This window comes from Hylobates moloch, unplaced genomic scaffold (assembly GCF_009828535.3).
Source record: "Hylobates moloch isolate HMO894 unplaced genomic scaffold, HMol_V3 SCAFFOLD_13, whole genome shotgun sequence".
NCBI classification, from domain to species: domain Eukaryota; kingdom Metazoa; phylum Chordata; class Mammalia; order Primates; family Hylobatidae; genus Hylobates; species Hylobates moloch.
In genome coordinates, this window is record NW_026652288.1 from 95,378,552 (window position 1) to 95,400,923 (window position 22,372).

The 22,372-nt window shown below is 39.3% G+C and overlaps 1 protein-coding gene across 2 annotated transcripts; it reads right to left on the bottom strand.

Annotated features, from left to right (window-relative positions):
- Positions 1–237: 237 nt before the first annotated feature.
- TRA2B (transformer 2 beta homolog) lies at positions 238–21,405 on the bottom strand. Of its 2 annotated transcripts, none has more exons than XM_032171834.2 (9): positions 21,201–21,405; positions 9,961–10,094; positions 8,823–8,985; positions 7,157–7,345; positions 5,364–5,479; positions 4,467–4,550; positions 2,824–2,883; positions 1,796–1,869; positions 238–1,220 (listed from the first exon to the last, which is right to left on the bottom strand). In XM_032171834.2, exons 1-9 carry the CDS (start codon positions 21,234–21,236, stop codon positions 1,210–1,212), a joined length of 867 nt encoding a protein of 288 aa, XP_032027725.1. In that variant the 5' UTR covers positions 21,237–21,405; the 3' UTR covers positions 238–1,209. The 2 variants fall into 2 exon arrangements, with proteins under 2 accessions (XP_032027725.1, XP_058282256.1); XM_058426273.1 differs by lacking the exon at positions 21,201–21,405 and adding an exon at positions 14,945–15,220.
- Between the last annotated feature and the right edge of the window lie 967 nt (positions 21,406–22,372).

Sequence of the window (22,372 nt, forward strand, 5' to 3'; positions counted from 1 at the left end):
CCCTCAGTCTAGTTATTTACTGTAACTCCATCCCCAAGTGGAGATCACTCTAATACCTACTTATGCACTCTGAATTTTCCAGGAATACAGAAATCCATCCCCCCCTCACCCCACCCCAAAACAGCAAAGATACACCTCAGCCCAAGGAACACATTGCCCTAACGATTAAACTACAGAAGAACTCTAATTGTAAGTAATAGAACAAGAACACTTCTTTGTGAACAGCTGCACCAACACTTTTCTTTTCATTTGCGTTTATTTAAACACAGTTCTCAAAACATTTGAGTGAAATTGGGCCTCCTTTGGTAAGCAAAGGACCTGAAAATAATATTTAAAAAATGAACAGGCAAAGTCTTCAGTTCATCCATGACACAGGTGTAGTGTTCCCTTATCATGTACTTTGAAGCACCCGGTTTTTTCATATAGTCTAAAAGCTAGAAGAACAAGAGTATATTTGTGGTGGAATGTATTGTCACTTGCTGATAACTAGTTGAAATACCATTATCCCCTTGTAACAGCTTTAAGAAACAGCCTTTTAAGGCATACACTGTGTAACTCTTCGTATTTCCTGCTATACATATTACAGATTACATAAAAGCCGACAAATCCACATTGATATAAGCATTAAGCACTGGCTGTATTTTAAGATTTGTAGTTCTAATACTAGCAGTACAGAGTTACAGAGCATAATTTTAAACACTTAGTTGCAGGTATATAAGTATGGTATGTTTCATGGACTGGAGGAAAACGGGCATTTGTCTTTAAATTTACTACTGACAATCTGAATAGTTCTGCTAAGCATTGATATGTTAGAAAGAAAAGTAAAAATCAAACTGTTTATTGTTGCTTTTTGCCATTTGGTAGCATTTTACACAGGCTTCGATCTTCAGAATACCCTGGATTCAGTAGAAAAACCTTTTAAATGAAGTTTTGTACAATAGAAACTTCTCAGCAGTCAAAATTTAGACTGTAAAAAAATACATGCAAAACATACTTTTCTGAAAACACTTAACTTTGAACAAAGCACCAAACTACACAAATGCAGAATGAAAACAGCATTTCAACTCCACCAAAAGTAGTCATCATAAAAGGTGTAAAAGTCACCTAACTTCACTAGGCACTGTTCACTTTTTAAACAAGAGACAATAAAAAATATTGTCCACAAACAATATCCCAGTTCTAGGGCAGGTTTCAGAAAGTCTTCATGCTTTAATAGCGACCTGGGAAAAAAAGAATGAACATGCTTTAATATTAAGTGAACTAATTATCAAGTATACTTCAACGCTGAGAATTTCAGAATATTCTGCCATTAAGAAATTCCTATGTATCAGACCCCCACCACCCCCAAACAGAGAAAGACTTCCATGTAAGTATTACACCAGAAATGAGATAGCAATGTTAAATAACAGAAATTGCTGGGAAGTACATAACTCAATCTGAGAACTAAAGGGCTAAGTAATCCATGTTTCTGTGCTGTCCAAAAATTTTTAAGGACTCTTGAAAAGCTACTAAATGGTGGAAATATATTATTTACTATTTCAATTAGGAACAACAGGAGTCTCTGAGCCTACTCTGGCTCAGGAGGCTGTCCAATTTTTCTTTCTTAAAAAATAATAGAATTCTAAGGGTTATTTCCACAAACTTTCTTGAACCAAAAAACATTCAGGGTGTGTGGGGAATCATAGGCATAAGATAAAACTATTTGAAACCAATCCATTATCTGCAAAAGGGAATACACTGTCATCAGAGCAAGCCATACTACAATATAAACAATCATATTAAGATAAAAACTTACGAGGTGAGTATGATCGAGATCTGGAACGTGATCTGTATCCTCCACGACTATAGTAAGGAGAAGGTGACCGCCTTCTATAAACAAATGTCAAGATTGTCTAAGTCTCAATAGATCACAATTAGACCAAACATATAAATTTATGACTATATATACTGCCTTTTCATCAGTTCCCACAAAAAGGAAAGCTGCATGAACCTTCAAGGTCTGTTTAAATCTTGAGAATGAAGCACATTATCAGGCCCAAGTGTCAAATAAGCACTCTTAATAACTTTCAGGTCAAATAATCCTTGCTATATTTTAATCTGCTTACCTTTTAAATTTTGTGAAGTATGTTAAGAGAGGTAAAAGAAAATTACTGGCTGGGTGCAGAGGCTCAACGCCTATAATCCCAGCACTTTGGGAGGCCAAGGCAGGAGGATCACTTGAGGCCAGGAGTTTGACCAGCCTGAACAACATGGTGAAAACCTGTCTCTACTAAAAAAAAAATTGGCTGTGTGCGGGAGGCAGAGACTGCAGTGGGCTCAAATTGCTCCACCGTACTCCACCCTAGGCAACAGAGCAACACTGCCTCCAAAAATTAAAAATAAAAATGAGAAAATTCCCATACCATTAAATAATTCCAACAGCACCCTCGTGAACACCCAAAACTAATTTCACAAGTGCTTCAGGATTTAGCTTTGTGTAAAAAAGGCTGGCTTGAATGTTCATGTGCTATTTGAGATGCTTACAAAAAGCAAAGAAAATGTATTACAAGAACATAATGACAAAAAAATGAGTTCTTATCAGTGACTAACATCACTGTACCTCATCACGGTATAAAATGGTACCACTAAATAACCTACTGTAAACCCAATTTTTATAAATATACAAAGACTTTACACATTTAGTTTCCGTTAGAATATTTTCACGAGCTTCAAACAGTCTGATTTTGGGTATTCCACTTATAATTTACCAAAACATTAGTAGGCAAACATCTTTATGTGAAGCTTTATATTGTTGTACAGATGCTAAGTCCTCTCCTGGCATACCTATAAATCTGATCCCTGTCTTGAGCAGCTCTCCATCCTCCTCCTCCTCCACCTCCTCCTCTGTGAAGACAGAAAGGCAACATGCATTCAGTTTGTAAGTCTTAAAAAATTATGTCATTCATTTAGTAAAATAAAAACTTTCATAGAGCATGAATGAGATGTTTCTTGCAGGTCAAGTGATTTGCCACCCTTTTTAGAAACTGGCATAGGGTTCTCTCTGGTGGCTGAAATGAGTAGTATTAGAACACAGAACATTCCTAAGTAAATACTCTTTAAAAAAAAAAAAAGTCAAACTAACAGCTTAATCTTCTCAGCCCCAACAAATTTGTACCTTTAGTACCATTCAACAGAGTGATGCTTTTAATAAAAAAAGGGTTTTCATGGGTGATAAAATGCTGAACAATATACTTACAGACTCACTTTCAGACAATGATTGACAACTGTTAACTTCTTAAACATTACCAAATAATGCACAAAAAAGACATCCACATACCTCAATACCATTATCAATGACAACTGTGGTCAATACTTACTAACATTATTTTGACTTGTCAAATTACACATTTTGACGAGGACCAAAATGTCACAATTTTACTTCATTTTTATCTTTGGAAGTATTCTCAAAGATATCTTTAACTATGACTGACATTTCCCTACCCAAACCCCGAAATACCAAACTTTTGGCAATAATAAAAAACCACATACCCTTGTCATACTAAATTAACGTCTTTAAAATTATTCTCTGGACTCTTTCAAGGCATCAGTTTTACCTGCCCTCAGTGTATGATGCATGCATTAAGAGACTCCAAGAAACTGCCTGAAAAGTGTTGGCTTTCCAAAATGGCTTATGAAATTTGCTTTTATAAGCCATTATAAATTTGCTTTTAAAAGGCTAAGACAGAGGCTATATTTTTTTCTTTTAAGGTGGGGTCTTGCTCTGGGGGAGGAGACTCAGGTGGGAGCGTACTTGGCTCACTGCAGCTTCAACCTCCCTGGCTTCCTGCCTCATTTTTTTGTAGAGGTCTCCCTATGCTGCTCAGGCTGGTCTCAAATTCCTGGGCTCAAGCAATCCCCCCGCCTCAGCCTATAATTTTGCTTTATCTATTCATTTTTTTTTTTTAGAGTCTCGCTCTGTTGCCCAGAGTGGAGTGCAGTGGTGCAATCTAAATTCACTGCAACCTCTGCCTCCCGGGTTCAAGTGATTCACCTGCCTCAGCCTTCCGAGTAGCTGGGACTACAGGCATGCACCACCACACCCGGCTTAATTTTTACTTCTGGTAGAGACAGGGTCCACCATGTTGGCCAGGCTGGACCTCAGGTGATCTGCCTGCCTTGGCCTCCTATAGTGTTCGGATTACAGGTGTGAGCCACTGCGCCCAGCCTCATTCAATGTTTAAAAATAAAACACATTTTATTATTAATATTCCAAGTTATCATTTAAATCCCACTTATATTCTAGAATATTTGAACAGAAATCCAATTACACATTAAGACACAGAACCTTAAAATCTGATTTAAGCTTCTACTCTGCATTTCTCAGAGTAAAAGTACTAAAGCAAAGCTTTTAACAAAGACTTAAGCATAGTGCTGCTCTGTACACTGTACTGAGATTCAGACGTTGACCTTTCTACCTCATAACTTACCTGTATGATCTGCTATAGTAGTCCCGATCATCATAGCCCCGATCATATCCTCTGTCATAGTAATCCCGACGGCGAGAGCTGCCACTATGAAGAAAAAAATATCAGGTGACCTTCCTTATCTTTCTGGGCATGAGTTTTTATATCTACTAGTAGGTCTGACACATTAACTGGAAAATGAACATTATTCCTGTTAAAATTCTCACCTATATTGAGCAAACATTGCCCTTTCCCTTGTTTCAATATATGTAAACCTATTTTTAAAAATCTTCGGTTAAGGAGGCACCCAGATCCTGCCACAGGTCAATCAGTTTGCGTATCCCACATATTTCTAAGAGGAAACAAAAATATTGTCACCTTGCTCTATTGAAGAAAATTTAGGCTGGGTGCAGTGACTCACGCCTGTAATCCCAGCACTTTGGGAAGCCGAGGCAGGCAGATCATGAGGTCAGGAGATCGAGCATCCTGGCTAACATGGTGAAAAACTGTCTCTACTAAAAATACAAAAAATTAGCTGGGCGTGGCGACGTGCACCTGTAGTTCCAGCTACTCGGGAGGCTGAGGCAGGAGAACTGCTTGAACCCAGGGGGCGAAGGTTGCAGTGAACTAAGATTGCACCACTGCACTCCAGACTGGGCGACGGAGCGAGACTCAGTCTCAAAACGAAACAAAAACAAAACTAAACAACAACAAACAAAAAAGAAAATTTAAAAATGCACTTGACTAAGATTTACGGTTTTACCTGTAATGGCTGAACTTCTACTATGAGAAAAATGCCCTAATGAGCACTTAATCAACAGTCAAGTTTATGGCACAAACCTAAGTGCTGAAGACTTTCCACTAATATAAGTGTTTCTCTGACAAGTAAACAATTGCCATTTATTTTGAAAATAAACTTACTAGGTAGGTCTCCCCATGTAAATTCCTGGTGTTGGTGTATGTGGTCTTTTTGTTATAGAGAAATCAACTCTGATCCTACGCCCATCAAGCTCCATTCCATTGGCACGTTCTTTAGCCTTCAAAAGATAAATAAATTGTTATATACATCCTGAACAAAGCCACTAATTATCCTGTGGCTATGAGTAAGGTCCCACTGGACATTTCAGTTAGGTGCGTTAAGTTATCTTAATGTTAGCCAGAACATAAGGTCTACAACTTACAAATGGTTGTTCCCTCCACTAAATGTTCATTTGTAAAAGCTACTCATAAAAACTTGAAACAATTATTTTATCTAACTATAATCCTGACAGTATTTCCAGCTCCAAAGCAGCACACAATTGGCAAACTATAGCCTGTAGGTCAAATCTGGCCAGCTGGCTGTCTCTGTATAACCCATAAGCTAAGAATTTAAATAACTAGGGGGAAAAATAGTATTTCATGACAAGTGAAGAAACACACAAAATCCAAATTCCAATGCCCCAAAATAATCTGTTATTGGAATACGGCCCCAACTCATTCATCTGGCTGCTGTTGGGTTAAAACAACAGAGTTAAATAGTTGTGACTGAGATCCTATGACTGAAACCTGAACATATTATTTAACCCTTGGAAGTTTTCTTAGCCCTTCTCTGGAGGCCAAAAGCTAAGACTGAAGTAAAGCCTTAATACATATAGTTCCTTTTCCCAGAGTACGTATTAATAGCATACATTAAAAAAAAAAAAAAAAAATACCCCATTTCAAAGACATTAAAGTTTGTTCATAATTTGAGGAAACATCCTTTCACCTAAATAGAATTTTTGTTTCTAATTCCAATACTATGCTATCTTCTAGTTCAGATGTTCAAACTAGTGTTTGTGCCCAGGCAGCTTCTGGCACCAGAGAGTAAGATAAAATTTATGCTCTTTTCCGAGAGCTATGACCCTACCGCAAAAACTTAATTACGAAATGGGTGGCCGCGCACGGTGGCTTACACCTGTAATCCCCCAGCACTTTGGGAGGCCGAGGGGAGCGGATCACCTGAGGTTGGAGTTCGAGACTACCCTGACCCAACATGGAGAAACCCCGTCTCTACTAAAAATACAAAATTAGCTGGGTGTAGTGGCCTGTAATCCCAGCTGCTCAGGAGGCTGAGGCAGGAGAATTGCTTGAACCCAGGAGGCGGACGTTGCGATGAGCTGGAGATCGCGCCATTGCACTCCAGCCCAGGCAACAAGAGTGAAACTCCGTCTGTCATTAAGCGTTTCTCAGTTCTTCCTGTTCTCTATACTTGGAGACGACTTTAGCTACCATTCTTAATGTACCTAAAATCTGAATTTCTCAAATGGGGTCTAGCCCCACATATCACATCTTGACTCTTTCTATATTCTGCCTCAAGACAAATCAAAATCCAAATATGACATCATTCACTAGCCAAAAACGGAACAATGTTTTCCTTCTGCATAACTTCGCTTTTGGTTGTTTTTGACTCTAGAATGTGAACCCGATGTAAACACTGACTACATATCCTGGTGGAATTGGGGTATAGTTGACCCCAACAGGTGGCAGCTAATAAAGCAGGTGGTAGGACCAACTTCCCCAAGTTATACAAAATTTTCTGTTATTCTGCATGTATCTTGAGTCTCCACAAGAGGTTGGAGAAAAAGTTCGAAGTATTACTGACTTGTCCTTGTCCTTATCCTAGCAATTGGTCACTGGTACTTGGCGTCAACAATAGAACTGATGGTTTACAAAGGAACAGGTTGACTTTTACTTACTTCCTTGGCATCATCTACATTTTCAAAATATACAAAGGCAAATCCTCTTGAACGCCTAGACTGCTGGTCATATACAATAGACACATCGGCAATGGGACCATATTTAGAGAACACTTCTCTTAGATCTCTTTCTGTGGTGTACAAGCTCAGCCCAAATACTCCAAGACAACAGTTAGGATCAGGATTTGCCTAGGGAAAAAAAAAAGTTTTAAACTTTGGAAAAGTTGTCATAAAATCAAAGTTGTTTAAAAAGGGAGCTGTATACTAGCCAAAATGTTACTAACAAGAAAAGTACATAATAATTAGACCAAACACCACTTAGAAATTACAAAATTACAGCAAGTACTACGAGTATTTTTGGGAATGGGTAGCAAAGAATGCAAAAGAAAAAATTTCAACCTTAGAATTAAGTAGGGAAACAAGCACTCATGCTGGCGAAAAGCAACCTGGCATCTTTCCTTCTATGAATTTATTCTAAGAAAAATTCACATATTCATAACATGACATACAAGGATAACTGGAACCACACTGTGTCTATCAGCTAGAAAAAATTGTCATGTTGACACACCTTCCATTCAATAGAATGCTCTGAATTGCCAAAAACATGAGCATGTATGGTTTGATTTTTTTAGAAACACAATACACAAGTGTATGTACATAAACGAAGCCTGAGGGGATGCATACCAAACCATTTTACAGGTCATGAACAGCTTGCAATCATAAGAAACAAGAGTTGGTCAGGCGCAGTGGCTCATGCTTGTAATCCAAACACTCTGGGAGGCCAAGGCTGGTGGACTTCTTGAAGCTCAGCAGAGTTTTGAGACTAGCCTGGGCAACACAATGAGACCCCATGTCTCTACAAAAATGTAAGAAGTAACTGGGTGTGGTGGTGTTTGCCTCTAGTCCTAGCTACTCAGGAGGCTGAGGTGGGTGGATCGCTTAAGCCTGGAAGGTAGAAGCTGCAGTAAGCTGAGATTGCACCACTGCACTCCAGATTGGGTGAAAGAGTGAGGCCCTGTCTCAAAAAAAGATGACAAGAGGAAAGAATAAAGGGTGAACCATGTTGCTAACATTCCAGATGCTGTGTTGAATTTACCTAAAGATTCCATTTATTTCATAAACAATTTACTAGGGAAAAACTCAACTCTAAAAAACATTAAGTCCCCCCACCCCGCACCCTCCCCCTAAACCACTTGGATTATACAATGAAATCACAATAAATATCATCTCATTTGAAGACTTTCATGAAATGTAAAAAATGCCTTAACACCCAAAAGAAATTAGCTTCAAAGTAAATGGGAAAGTCGGGAGAGCATCTAATTAGGTTTATGCAGCCTGGAAAGAGTTAACGTTAGTTAGCACAGAACTGTATTTTGAAATAATGTACTAATACCATAGTACAGTATAGTAATGCAGTCGAAGTTTTTTTTATGATGGGCTAAGGAGTTACACCATTGTGTCAGTATTATGCTTAAATGACAGGTAGCCCAAATGCAGACCCCATCATGGAAGATTAACTTAAAAGACTCTCTCCAAACACTAAAAAAGCCTCTGAAGATTTCACTCACGCACCCACTGCTAAAGCTGTATTGTCACAATCAGCTCTAACTTTAAGAAAAAGTAAATTTAGGCAGTTCACTGCTTCAAAACCAGTTTTTCATCTTACCCGATTCCCAACATGACGCCTGCGAGTAGACATGGGAGAATGGCTGTGGCTGTGCCGTCTACGATAATCTCGACTGTAAGACCTGCTACGTGATCGTCTATGGGAGCGGGAGCGAGACCGTGACCGGGTATAATGCCTTCGGGAGCTTCTTCTGGATCTAGACCTGCAAGACAAAGACCTCCTAAGGTTACGACTGAAAACAAATATTGTCTTCTTTATTACCTGTTCTAAAGTTAAACTCCAAAAGAGGGAACAATGCAGGAATATGCTAACATGGTTACCAATTTAGTAGGATCAATACTTTTCTTCTCTAATTATTTAGTCATTTCAACTTTGCTAGGAAGCGTTCTAAAAACCACAAGCTCTCCTCCAGTATTTCTTCCAATTAAAGACATATTACTTATCTTTTACAAATCAAGGCATGCAGCATTTTACTAGCTTGGCTTGTGCGCATCTTTCCCCCTCAGAAGACCATTCTCTACTTTTCTGTCTCCCATTATGCCCACCATTAATTTAATACAGTAACAAAATCACAAGTATTCCCCAGCAGTTAAAAAAACAAAAAAATTGAGTGGCTCCTGACTAACTAGAGTGACTCTAAATTGTCATCAAAACCAGGACTATTTAAGGGGTGCTGTTAATTATGCCTGACCACAGGCATAAATGGTATCGCCCCAGGCAAACCAGGATGTATATATAGCCTACTCTTGACCAACATTAAAAAAAAAAAAAAGAAAAAGCGCACCATGTATATACTTATTTATCAAGAATTCTAATTACTGAAAGCCAATGTTCTGCAGTATATTTGCCATACTAGTAAGCAGTTTACTTACATTCAGTAAATCCTCACAACAACCCTGAAGAACTGGTACTATATTACTAATTTGCCTTTTATGAAGAAGCTAAAGCTGAAAGGTTATATAATCTGCCCAAACCAGCAAAAATAGAGAACCCTGACTCCAAAAGCCCAGGCTCTTAACCGCTTTTAGTCTTGCCTCCCAGAACCTAAGTTCACTTCTAGTGCCAATATTTAATAGGCCAACAAATAATCTAACCCTCTCTACCTTCCTGGTTTACAAAACACGCACCAATTTCAGAGCTAAGAGTAACAAGGAAATCTCAAGACAGTCTTTCTTACCTAGATTCAGATCGGGACCTGGACTTTGATCTGGAACGCCTGGAATCTTCCTTGGAGCGAGACCTTGCAGGGGTATGCCTTGCAGATTTCCCCGATCCGTGAGCACTTCCACTTCTGGAAGCAGAACGGGATTCCTACACGTAGATGTTAAAAGTTTAATTTGCACACTTTCTGGGCAACTTTAAAAACAAATAAGCTGCTGTGAGATAAATGGTGAGGGACAGCAATCCCCTTCCAAGATAAGAAAATGTAGGTAAGGGCAGGAACTGAGTATACCTGGTGTTAATAGTTTCATTGCTCCAAATGACATAAGTCAATTAACTTGTCCTTTCTTCCACCTTTTTGGAGCAGGGATAAGAGTTATTTGACCCCACTTCCTTCAGAAAGGGGTGCCAAAGTCAAGCAGTTAAGGGAACTGTCCAAGGACTGTGTTTCAGAATGTTACTCCATAAAGACTAGGGTGAGACGGAACCTTATTAACTATGACACCTATACTTTATACCTATTTCAATCAAGTTGCAATCAATAAAACAAAATCCTATAAAATTTATATAATTTACTTAAAAAAATGCTTGATTTTTAAAAAGACCTTGACCTTTCAAGTTACTACTTATAATTCAGTGATAAAAGAGATAAAGATGATGATCTCAGTTTCAAGTCCTAGAGAAAAGCAGAAACCTAGTGGAAAGCAAAGGCTAGCTTGAAGAACACTAAACCCTGTAAAACCCTATTGCATCTAACCATGGTGGGAGGCCCCCTAAAAAACTGAAAGCAACCAGATGGGGCTACAACAGAACAGCGAACTATACACAAATAAGAGTAGAGAGGGTGTCAGAGATCCTCCACAGCTTCTCCAGCTAAACGGAGATGAGCCAGGGCAAACTTATGGGAAACCAGGAATTAACCTAACTTACCTAGTTACTTAAGTACACATTAAAACCAGGGCAGCTAAATCAGGAGCTCCTAACCTAGGGCCCGGGAAGCAAGAGAGTATAGAAACCACATACAAAAGCCAAAGTTTAGGTAAATATTGTGTACTCATAGCTTTCCCAACCAAAACTGGGATTGGCTGGCAGGTTAAGGGGGGATTTGTAATGAAAAATAGCAAAGGAATGGTAACCAGGATAACTAGGTCACCAACGAGCTAAAGACACATAGTCAATCAACAAAAGGGTATACTAAGTAATGAAACCAAGGAAAAGTTCTGCCAAGGCACCAAAACAGTAGATGAGGAAAGGACAGAACCTACTTCTAGTCAGTCTGATAGCTAGGTAAAATTATCAAGGCAACCTTTACTTTAGGTTATCAAACTTAGACGAAGTAAAGCCTGGTGAGCCTTTCTACTCCAGAGAGCAGAAATGGCAAGACTCAAAAGGAGGCAGTATTACAGTAAGTCACTATATGGCATGAATCAAAGGTGAAGCTTTCAGACAAAATTTAATCACAAGAGACTTCCTTGTGTGATACATCTTCAGAATATTCTGGATATTCTTGAAAGGATAGTAGAGGATTATTCTAAATTACAGCTCAAAACACTTTAGAAGATAGTTCTGTGGTTTACAACATAATGGAGAAAATTTGGATGATCCTTTAATGCTCTGGGAAAACATAATGTAACACGGAAGAGACAAATTAAGGTTTGAGGTTTAACAGAGAAGGAAAGGCTAACTCATCCAGTAAAATGAGTTCAGGTCTCTAGGCCCCAGATGACTCTAGAAACGTTCAAATGACTTCAAAGCCATCATAAAACGTGGTGGGGTGACATGAAATGTGACAGCCTTTCCCCTCTACCTCCCTCCATGAGTGACTGTAAAGAGATTAAAAGAAAAATATGATACCCTTCTTTATTAATGAGGACAGCTCTGCCTTTAACATCAAGAAATGGTTGAAGAATGTAGTGATGCTCTGGGGATTCCAATTAACAACAATCCCTTGGAATTCCCTACTAAGTATTCTGAACGGACACTTCCCTTCTCTCCATGGACAAAGGAGGAAGTCTCAAAAATGAGGGTGTAGTTTTTGCTATTTTTACCACAGGCAAAAATTAATATAGGTGAGAATATAGAAATGGGGAACACAAAAGTTGCTAAAAGCCTGTTTACTCCAACACTAGAAAGATTACCTCAATGGAAATGAAACAATTTTCTCAGGAAGTGAAAGCAGAATATGGGTGTTTCACAGTAACAGTTAAGACTACCAATAAAGTAACTGTAGTTAACAGAAATCAGTCGGCCCAGGAATCTGAGTATAAAGGAAGAATGGGTCAAGTCAAGATCCTCTTTAAGCTCCTGGCTTTAACAGAAAAGCCTTTATTCTAAGCTAAGATGCTTCGGCAGCCTGTCCACTGAGGGAAGAGACAGTACTCCTAACCTAGAAAATAAGACTTAAATCTAGCAGATCACAGACACAATATTACTGAAATCACAGGAGTTTTCACTCAGCCTCCAAAACTAACGGACTATGCAGATATATTTTGTAAGCAATCATTTCTTGGGCCAGGAATAAGGGAAATACCAGAATGCAAAGGCTTCCTTTCTATACTGATACTTGTTTGCGTAACACCTAAACGTCTCCACCTTTATCAGGGATATTTTCTTAAAGAAGTTAAAGCTTTCTGAAATTATTTTGGCCATTTAACTGGCTGGGAAATATATATGCAAGGGAATAAAACTTGCCTACAAGAAGTAAGACCTAAAATTAGCACCCAAATCGAAAGCATAATTAACTTTAAATCTTAATGCAGACAGGCAAATCTATAAACCCAGTTGAGGAAGTCCCTAAATCTAAGGATACTTCAAATTCCACTCTCAGGGCTGACATGGTCAACACATTAAAACCACACCAACAGACAGAACTGGACACCACTGCCTCAAAAAAAGGGACCATGAAACGAAAATTAGCATGAATAAAGCCAAAATTTCCCTGAAAAAATGCTCGGGGAATCAATCAAGCTCTCACAGACTGGATCTCAGCCACATCCTAACACAAAACCTGCAGGGAATACATCAAGTAAAAATACAACATACTTAGCCTTCCAACAAAATAATCCACATCTCCCTATTCTGAGAACAGCAACCACCTTACAAAAACGTATTTGAAAGAAGGACTAACCATCCAATCCCTGTATTACTTTAAAAACTGAATGTAGTTTGTTAGATTTAAAACAGTGGCTCATAAACACTGCATCTCTTAAACACTGTTTATCATACTAGTTAAGTCTGACTTACTTGACTTAGTCAACTTCAGAAGTTACATGCTTCCTACTCATTTTTTTCCCTTGGCAAAGGTATCTTTCGGAAACATTGTCATCCCCTTCCTTGTTTTAACTCCCCCTAGCATTAATCAGACCTCTGACTAAGGCAGTCTTTCACACACTGCCTGTTCTCAGAACAGAACCCGGCCTCTTCCTCATCTTCCCTATGGCCCGAGGAAGAGACACATTAGGACCCACAGATGTTTTGGTTAAGGGGGAAAACAAAAACAAATGGACACAATGGTCCACTAGCAATGTTTTCTCACCTTAAGTCTATCCAGCTTGGGTCATAACCAGATTCCAAATTGCTTTCTTTCCTTTAGTGGGCTGGGGGTTAAGAGGTCTTTTCCTCTTTTGCACCCCAAGGACCTATCAGGTTTTTTGATAAAAGAATCCATGGGCTTGGAATTAAAATGTAATATTAATTCACACATTTACCTCAGTTTCCTGCCTGCTCTTTGAGTAATTTGGAACATAAAATAACATTTGTTATCATTAGTTTATCTATGGCAAGAAATTTGACAAAGGAATGCAAAACTTCTCAAAAGAAAATTTTCTTCTGCTTGCAAGATACAGAAATAAACAGGCCTGAAAGCATCAGAAAATGGATTCTCCAAGAAATGCCATTTAAGTCACTTTCTCCAAGAGCATGAAGACCTGACAACTCTCAGAGAAAGTTTATTTCAGGAAGACATGTATGAGATGATACCCTTGGCATTCTCAATTGGGTAGTAAAACTGTTGGCTGGCTACTACTGGGTATTATTTTTGATATGTGTACTTGTCTCATTCAACTGAAAGTAACGTTACACCAATCACTTGACCCCTCTACTCAGCTAAAACAAAACACACAGAAAAGAAGGGACTGCTTTTGGGTTGAATTCCTCAATAAGTGGTAGGGATGGGTAACCAGAATAAAGCTACTTTGTAACCTTTACCTCTAACATTACAATAGCTAAATGTTGATAGCAGAAAAGGAGAAATAGGAATGAAAGCATCTGCCACTACTGCAATTTGTATTAGCTATCCTGTTCACCTGTGTGACCCACCTCTTCTAAGGGGAAGCTACAGTATTTTATCAGTAATCCTAGTCAATCAGCTGAAATAGGCATTAAACAGAAACAGAATTTGAAAAACCATCCCTGTGTATTTAGCAAATATGCATCTTAAATTTAGGGCCCAAATGCTCACAGATTTCCACTACTGCCATATGGAAAAAACTAACACACTAATGCCAAAGGGAACTATTTTATTCAATGCTTTGTTTGGATTTTGGGGGTTTGGTTCCATAACCATCCTGGTGACATTCTTTTGAAAATCGTTTAACAGAAAATATTCTACTATACATTGCTCAGTACTGAAGGAAAGGGGTCAGTGCAATCTAAGAGTCCAGGGAGGTGGCAAAGACCACCAGTTCCAACCCTGGAGGTATTCACTCATGCCCCAGGACCAGCAACATTAGATAGGTAAAGTTTATCTAAAGAGGACAACATGAAGCCCACTGTTACCCATGCTGGAGAGCTCACTGCTGCCTGGTGCTTGACTACTAAATATTATTTTTTAAAAATTGCATTTCAATCATTTGACTAAGCAGTTAAAATCAGAATTACCTAATTTAAACGTTTCCCCTGGAAGGCACTTCTTTACCCTGTATATATTTTCCTCTATTAAACAAATAATGCATGCATGTTTAGCAAAATATACAGGGACACATAAACAGACTAGTAATTACTTAGCGTAGTGCTTTCTGATTCCAGATTACTTCTTATCTTAACTTCATTTTTATTTCTTTTCTTCATTCTTCCGTTTCAAATTCTGACTTCTTTCATCTTCCCCACTTCACACAAATTGCTCAATATTCTACAAGTGGGACTTCTGGTCTGATAATTAGCATGCATTCTTTCTTTTATTTTTTCAAATTTCAGCTTCACTTATTCCTGAGCTTCAAATACTCATTTATAAAACTTGTCAAATGACGACTTCCGCATTTTCCTTCTTCAACATTAACCTTAATAGAAAAAGAACAGGATGAAGAATATTTTAAAACTCCAGGATAAAATCCAGTGCCAAAACTGAAACTAGAAAAAAAAAATCCCTTTGTTGATTTGGATTAAAAAAAAAAAAAAAAGAAACCAGAATATGCAGCTCAAAAAACTGAAACTACATAGTTTTCTGCTGGTTCTAGAATATATGGTAATCAATCTCATTTCTCTACTCCAAATAGATTTATCATGCTTAAGTTGAATGTGAAGTGCGCCACTGAACATTTACTGTTCATTTAACATTTTAAGAACTACTAGTTACATTTCACACTTCTTATTATATTCAATAGAAAATAGGTTAAGTGTCAAAAGCACACCTCTAGTCAAAAAGTGACACATTAATACATAAGTGCATGAAAGGAAAGCACGGACAATTCATTTGTACAATGACAAACGCTCAGGGTTGAAGAGGTTTACAGTATTGTGACTTGTCTAGATAGGATAAAGAAACGTATTTAGCGTCACACATTTTTGTACTGTATTTAAAGAGCTCTGTAGAAAGACGGTGTCAGGGAACCTGATAATTTGGAACTGAAGTGTAACCCACCCCCTGGAAAAGCTGCTCTAGTGAGATTTTATAGTATGAATCATAAAAAGACAAAATCAAGTCAACCACCTACAATATGCCAGTAGCTATGAAGGAAAGCAGAACAAACTTGAATCCAACACTGGTATTTTCAAAGAGTTTTGTTGTACATTTTCCCCCTCAATGAAGAAAATATTAAGTCTTCTGGATGTCCAAAGGAGAAATACTACTTTAAAAGGTGGCACTATTTAAATTATAGCTCACCTCCTCAAATAATTAAAAAGACTCAATTTAGTTCATCTGTAAATGTCTGTTGAACATACTAAACAAAATAAAATACTGCCTCCATAAAACATGCTAGTTTTTCTTGTTATCCTACATTTCACTTTGATGATCTTTCATTTCATTGTCAATTATTTCCTCTCCTGGTTTTTCCTCCTGAAAAAAATGCAAGGCTTTGTTTAAAAAAATTACAAGTCTTTATACCTATCTGGGCATAAAGACAACCATCGTTAACCTGGCAAGTGCTGTGATGTCTTTCCTAACAAAAGGATAATTTCCAATCTAGTTTTAAAGTCAATTATTGTTTATTTAATCCAAAAAATTTTAAATGTGTTTTTATTTAAGGGAGTTACAGTAATTGGTTTTCTTTAAATAACCATCACTAAAATGCAATGGGAAATGTTTTCTGGCAGCACAAATGTAATCATGGAATCAGAATGCCCAAGCAGGTTTCCTTAGGGCCTCCTAAAACTTCGATACAGACAGGGCACTTAGATGCAGAAGATACAAGAATAGAGGCCATAGCTCTAGCTATCACAACTGTTTTCAATGTGGATACCTTCCTGCTGTTATTTCATTACCCCTTCCTAACCTGGTTCCTTCTCTTATAGTCTAAGAACAAAACCATTACTAAATTATTACAAACATTAGATTTATTTCAACTCAGCTAAGTTCAAGTGGCTACTTTATAAAACCAGAAGACCAACTCTTGGGCTAATGTTATGTACATTTAGTTAAGAGACCCTAGTTAGAAATAAACAGAAACTTGTCCTATCAACACAATTTTTGTTAAAATGTTTCTAGGGGATACAACTAGAATCCATTTAACATTAAACATGCACAAACTCATTAAGTTGACTGACAAGGCAATATTTTAAAAATTGGGAAAGAGGGAAAGAAAAAAACTCATTAATCCTGTTACGGAAAGGTCAATGCTCATATCAATATAATAAGGACTATATTTTTTTCTGGCAGCCAAACTGTCTACCAGAAGGGTGAATGGATAGATAAATCCTCAAAAACTGGAGAATAGTGTCTGGAAAAAACCATCATCTGAAATTAGTTGTAGGCCCGTGCTTATAAAAACTCTCTTGCAAATATAGCACAGACTGTTAAATTTACATTCATAAAACATTCAATACTCCCCAACAAAAGCAAATGTAAGTATCTTTTGACTTTTTCAGAAGACTACCTTTTAACCTAATTTCTAACCAGAAAAATTAAGGAGAAAAAGGGGCCCCTTATCCAAACTGTCAGGTAACAATCTATGCTGATAACATCAATCTCAACGTAACCTCCAAAACCCAATTCAAAGCAAAGATTTTGGGGGAATTTCAAGACTATAATTTGCTACAGTGAAGAACTTGTTTTGGTTTGCAGTTTAAAAACAATACTAAGTGATTTCAGTATCTAATTCTACATATCCCACACCCCCAATACTAACCTGGGTCAGAACACTTAAAATTCCTAAACATCAGTCACCATGCCTTGTTAAGAAAACAGTCGCATATGTAAAAACACTGATCAACATAAAATGCTAAAGCTCAAGAAATATACACAACTGTAGCTCTGCCCTTGTCCTGGGCAAAATAACTATGAAAGCATTAATATTTACCACCTACGTTCGGGTTTTATTGTAGAGAAAGAAGGAAAAAAGGCTATGTAAGGCAAATCCCATTAACACTTCCCCCACCACCTGAATTCCTCTTCAACCTTTTGGCAAAACCGGTAGTACTTACCTTATAAAATCACTTGTAATGTCAGCTTGAAAATGTCACGTTCTAGTTCCAGACAATATCCACAATATTAAAGCATTCTTGTTTAAAACCAAGAAAAAAAATATTTCAACCTGGTTTCAAGAGACTGATAAACCTAACCAGACTCACAATACAAAACAATTTCCTATTTGACAATTCAATCCTTTTTTAAAGGAATTTGGTGAGATGGCTACAATTCTTTAGAAAGAAGTAGATTCAGAGATGTTTCAGTTTTGAAAATTAGAATTTAGAGTTTAGGAACTAAAACCAAGGAATATAAAAAGACATCCCAAGATTAAGCAGAAGATGAGAAAAACTGCAGAATTTGAAAGGCAGTTTGATGGGTTGGTGTCCAGATGCTGCTATTCATCTCAATGATAAAAGATTACGTGCCTATATTGCAAACACATCGGTTCTACAATAATAATAGCCAGTATTCTATCAGAGTATCTGCTGGGTCAAAACATTTTCTTTAACATCTGGTCCATACATCAGTGTCTCCTTAGTTTCTGGATTCCTTTAGTAAAGACTCACTTGTAGAAACTCATTACAATGTTGAGAGGGTCAGAACACTACACCGCGTGCAAGACCAACATACAAATCTCACACACCCTATACGCTGAGACCATTACTGGGCTCTAAAGATTACCCTGCACTTCTAAACTTGCCATCAACTTTTTATTCAAGTTCTTTTAATTGTGACTTAAAGGCCAGGAGTGCCTCTTTTTGCAAAGAAATGGTGCTAGTCAACCCCTTTACAAAATGCAAGCAATTTGGGGGGGAAGAGGCTTGAATCTGGAGATGAAAATGAGATCTTACTTTTCAAAGTGGTTTGGCCAGATCAGGTTAAGTCTGCCAATTAGACCCCTACAGGCAGATTTTAGTGTTAATTACCTTTGAGATGGGGGAAAAAATAAAGCCCACAGACCAACGAGGGATGAGGGACGCACCAGTTCTTTAAATGTCATTATATTCATCTAAATGTATTCTATTGAGGGATCAAACAGAATAATTTATCCCACACACCCAATCTTAAAGGGGAGGGACACAACAAACTCCTACAGTCACTGGAAAAGGTGGGGCACAGAGGGGTGGGGTTGTCTGGATTAGAGACAGATAAATAAGGGAGAATTCCACTGATTTGAAGAGATTAGTGATTTACATTAAGACCCAGTCCAGAAGCCTGGAGTTAAATAACACTCATTTTTCTGGCTCCAGAGAAGCATCATTTACACCACAGGCATGTCTAAGATTAAACTGTTCCATTGAGCTTTATGGTTACCCCAAGCTTGCTTTGGAAGCCTAGACAGGTGTTTCATTCAGGTGTATTCCAACCCTTAAAGGTTCCAATTGGAACACAAACACGCAAACACCAAACACAACAATATGGAAGTATTTCACAACGTAAAAGTTTAGAGATCTCGGCCAGACTCTTACGTAAGAAAAAAAAATCTCAATTTTTAACACATTAAGTTAACCTCCCTCTACAATTCAAAGATTGCGAAAAACAGTGTACTTTTACTAGTAAAAAGATACCAACCAATCAGAAAATTTCAAATTTCTCGAGCCGAGTCTCAAACTGGAACCTAGTTTCAATTGTTTCCCTTTTCACGTAAAATATACTAATGAACTCTTTGGGCAATTTTCCATTCTCAAGCATTCTTCACGTGTATTTAACCGAGAGCTCCTCCAGTCAGAAGCCAGTCATTTAGTCTAATTTCTGAAGAGTACAAAGGTACCCAATAATTGAATTTTTCTGTTTAATAACAAGACTTGAAAATCGCTTACTTTGCAGTCCAAACACCAATGACTAGTTTTAACAGGTTCAACTGCCAACGATCAGAAGTCACGACTTTTTAACAACTTTTGAGCTCAATTCCAACTTTCTTACCCAGAAAGCAAGAACTTAAAAAAAATCTAAAACACTCGTGACATTGGAGTCAATCAGCTTCGGGAAAAACATCAAAAACTAAAAACTCTATGCTCATCCGAATATGTAAACGCAAGGCTTGATTAGTTCAAACCAAATTAAGCAGTTTGGGCTCCAAAATTACGCAGGAAACTCACGCTTCATCAGTGAAAGTTTCTTCCTAAAATAACGAATCATCTAAAAGCTTAGTCAAAAATTTGCTAAGACATTTAATAGTCTTATTTACCTGATAAGTCATATTCAGATCTTAAGGTAGCTTTACCAACAAGGGGAAACTTAGGCAACAAATTGTGTTGTTTTTTTAAAAAAAAAAACACAAATTATTCCCATAACAGCCTTAAAAATCAATTTCTATGGTGCTTTTCTATTACCCTTCTAACAGATTCCTCTTAATTCTAGCAAGCCTCGTATCTTCGCATCATTCAATGCTTTCCAAATCTAATACCCAGAGGCCCCACAGACCAGCTAGCTACGTATGCTGTTTAAACCCTAGAACTGTCTTGTTCCCGCAATTCAACCAACTCTCACTGAACACCTTTAAGAGGTGGAAACTTAAAGGAAAGAAAACTGTAGCCAATACACGCTGTGGTTCTGAGTATTAGAACGCCTCAAAACAAAGGAAATAACGGCGCCGTAAATGGTTGCCCGCCAATTTCTCCTTCACAATCCCGTGGAAATGCGATGTCCCCAAAATCATCTTAGCGACTTTGTGGTCTGTCCTAATAGAATACTGATACAGATTCTTGCCTGGGAAGCCCTTTCAGCATCAGAGAAAAGCGCTTCATTTAGGCCAAACACAAAGCCCTCGCGCAATCCCCTCCACCTAACGGGCCCAGAACTTAGTCGGCCTCGGATTAGTTTCCATCTTAAGAAGCCCCAAGGACATCCCAGACTCCGTCCTTTCCGTGGAGGCAAAGACGGTCCTTCGTTAACCTGAACACCAGCCCAAAGACCCAAAAGAACGTCGTCTGTCTCCTTGCACCCCACCACGCTGCCTTACGAAGCGCGGCCCGCGGCGGGTCGGGCCCGCGTTGCCGCGCGGCTTCTCCGCCATTTTGTGCCTCTGGCAGCGCGCCCAGCCCGCCAGCCCAAGATGGCTGCGGCGGACCTTCGCAGGAGAGCAACGCCGAAATAAGATATCGCTCCCCTCCCCCAACACCGCGGGGACGCAGCGGCCATTTTCATCTTCCCCCGCTTATAACGGGAAAAACGGCCGTCTCGGGCAGAAGCCACATAAACCCGCCGGTGGCCTCCCTCCTTCACGACCAAAGGCACTAAGGCACTATCCACAAGGGCTTTTTTTGGTTAAATACTGTCTCCCTTGCCTGCCCTCCCGGCTTCAGACTTCGGAGCCTAAAACGCCCCTGCCTCCTGGCCCGAGGCCGATGGGCCTAGAAAAAGATGCAAGGAGCTAGGACCACACAGCCGCCCCCTACAGCAGCTCTACGTACCCGCTCGCCGTAGTTCTGCTCGCCGCTGTCGCTCATGACTCCTGGCTGCTGTCGCCGGCCGATGTGCTTCAATCGAAGCTGCCAACCTCTTGCACCTTCCTTAAGGAGGCTCCGCCGCAGCCCCGCACGACGCGCCGGTCGCCCAGCCGCTCAGAGCCGAACCGCTCCGCACCGCCTCCGCACGGGCTCTAACTCTACCGGAAGTGACGCGGCGCTCCTTAGCCAGGCTCCTCCCCTCCCAGAAACGCGCGCTTTCTTGGCCTCGCCCCTCCTCGCTCTGCCTTTCCTCTCCAGCCGCCCCTCGTCCCGCACAGGAAGTGACGTGCCCCGCCCCTCGCAGGGCCCCACCCCCCGTTCACGAGCCTCTATGAGGCGGGAAAGCTAGCGTGTCGTTTGGCCGCTGTGGTGGGCCCTACGGAGCCACAGTGATGTCACCAGCCACTTCTGAATCCCTTCTAGAACTTTCCAGGGAACCTGCCGAGAGTGCGGGGAGGGAGGAGATGCTGTTTCCCCCAATCTCAATTCCTTTCTCCGCCTTGTTAGTTTCTCGTTTTGTGTTTTTCCTTTGTTAGAGAAGTGAATGTTCGTACAGTGGGTACTTCATTTTGCCTTACTTGTAGATATTTCCTTCCTAAATACGTCTTCATTTAAAAAAGGTCAGATCGGCCGGGCGCGGTGGCTCACGCCTGTAATCCCAGCACTTTGAGAGGCCGAGGTGGGCGGATCACATGGTCAGGAGTTTGAGACCAGCCTGGCCAACATGGTGAAACCCCGTCTCTACTAAAAATACAAAAAAAGTAGCCGAGAGTGGTGATGCATGCCTGTAATCCCAGCCACTTGGGAGGCTGAGGCTGGAGAATCGCTTGAACCTAGGAGGCGGAGGTTGCGGTGGGCTGAGATCGCGCCGCTGCACTCCAGCCTGGGTGACAGAGCGAGACTCTGTGTAAAAAATAAATAAAAATAAAAAAGGTCGGATCTTAATACACAGGAATCAGACACAATCTCTATTCCGAAGTTACAAATAATGTGCTAGAACCGTTAAACAATTAGAAAAAATGATTGTAATTGCCAGAGGCATGTATAACTACAGGGGTGTCACAAGGAGGGAAGATTAATTCTGCCATTTTGTAAGAGAATATAGTTGGATTATAGTCGCTCAGACTGGAGTGCAA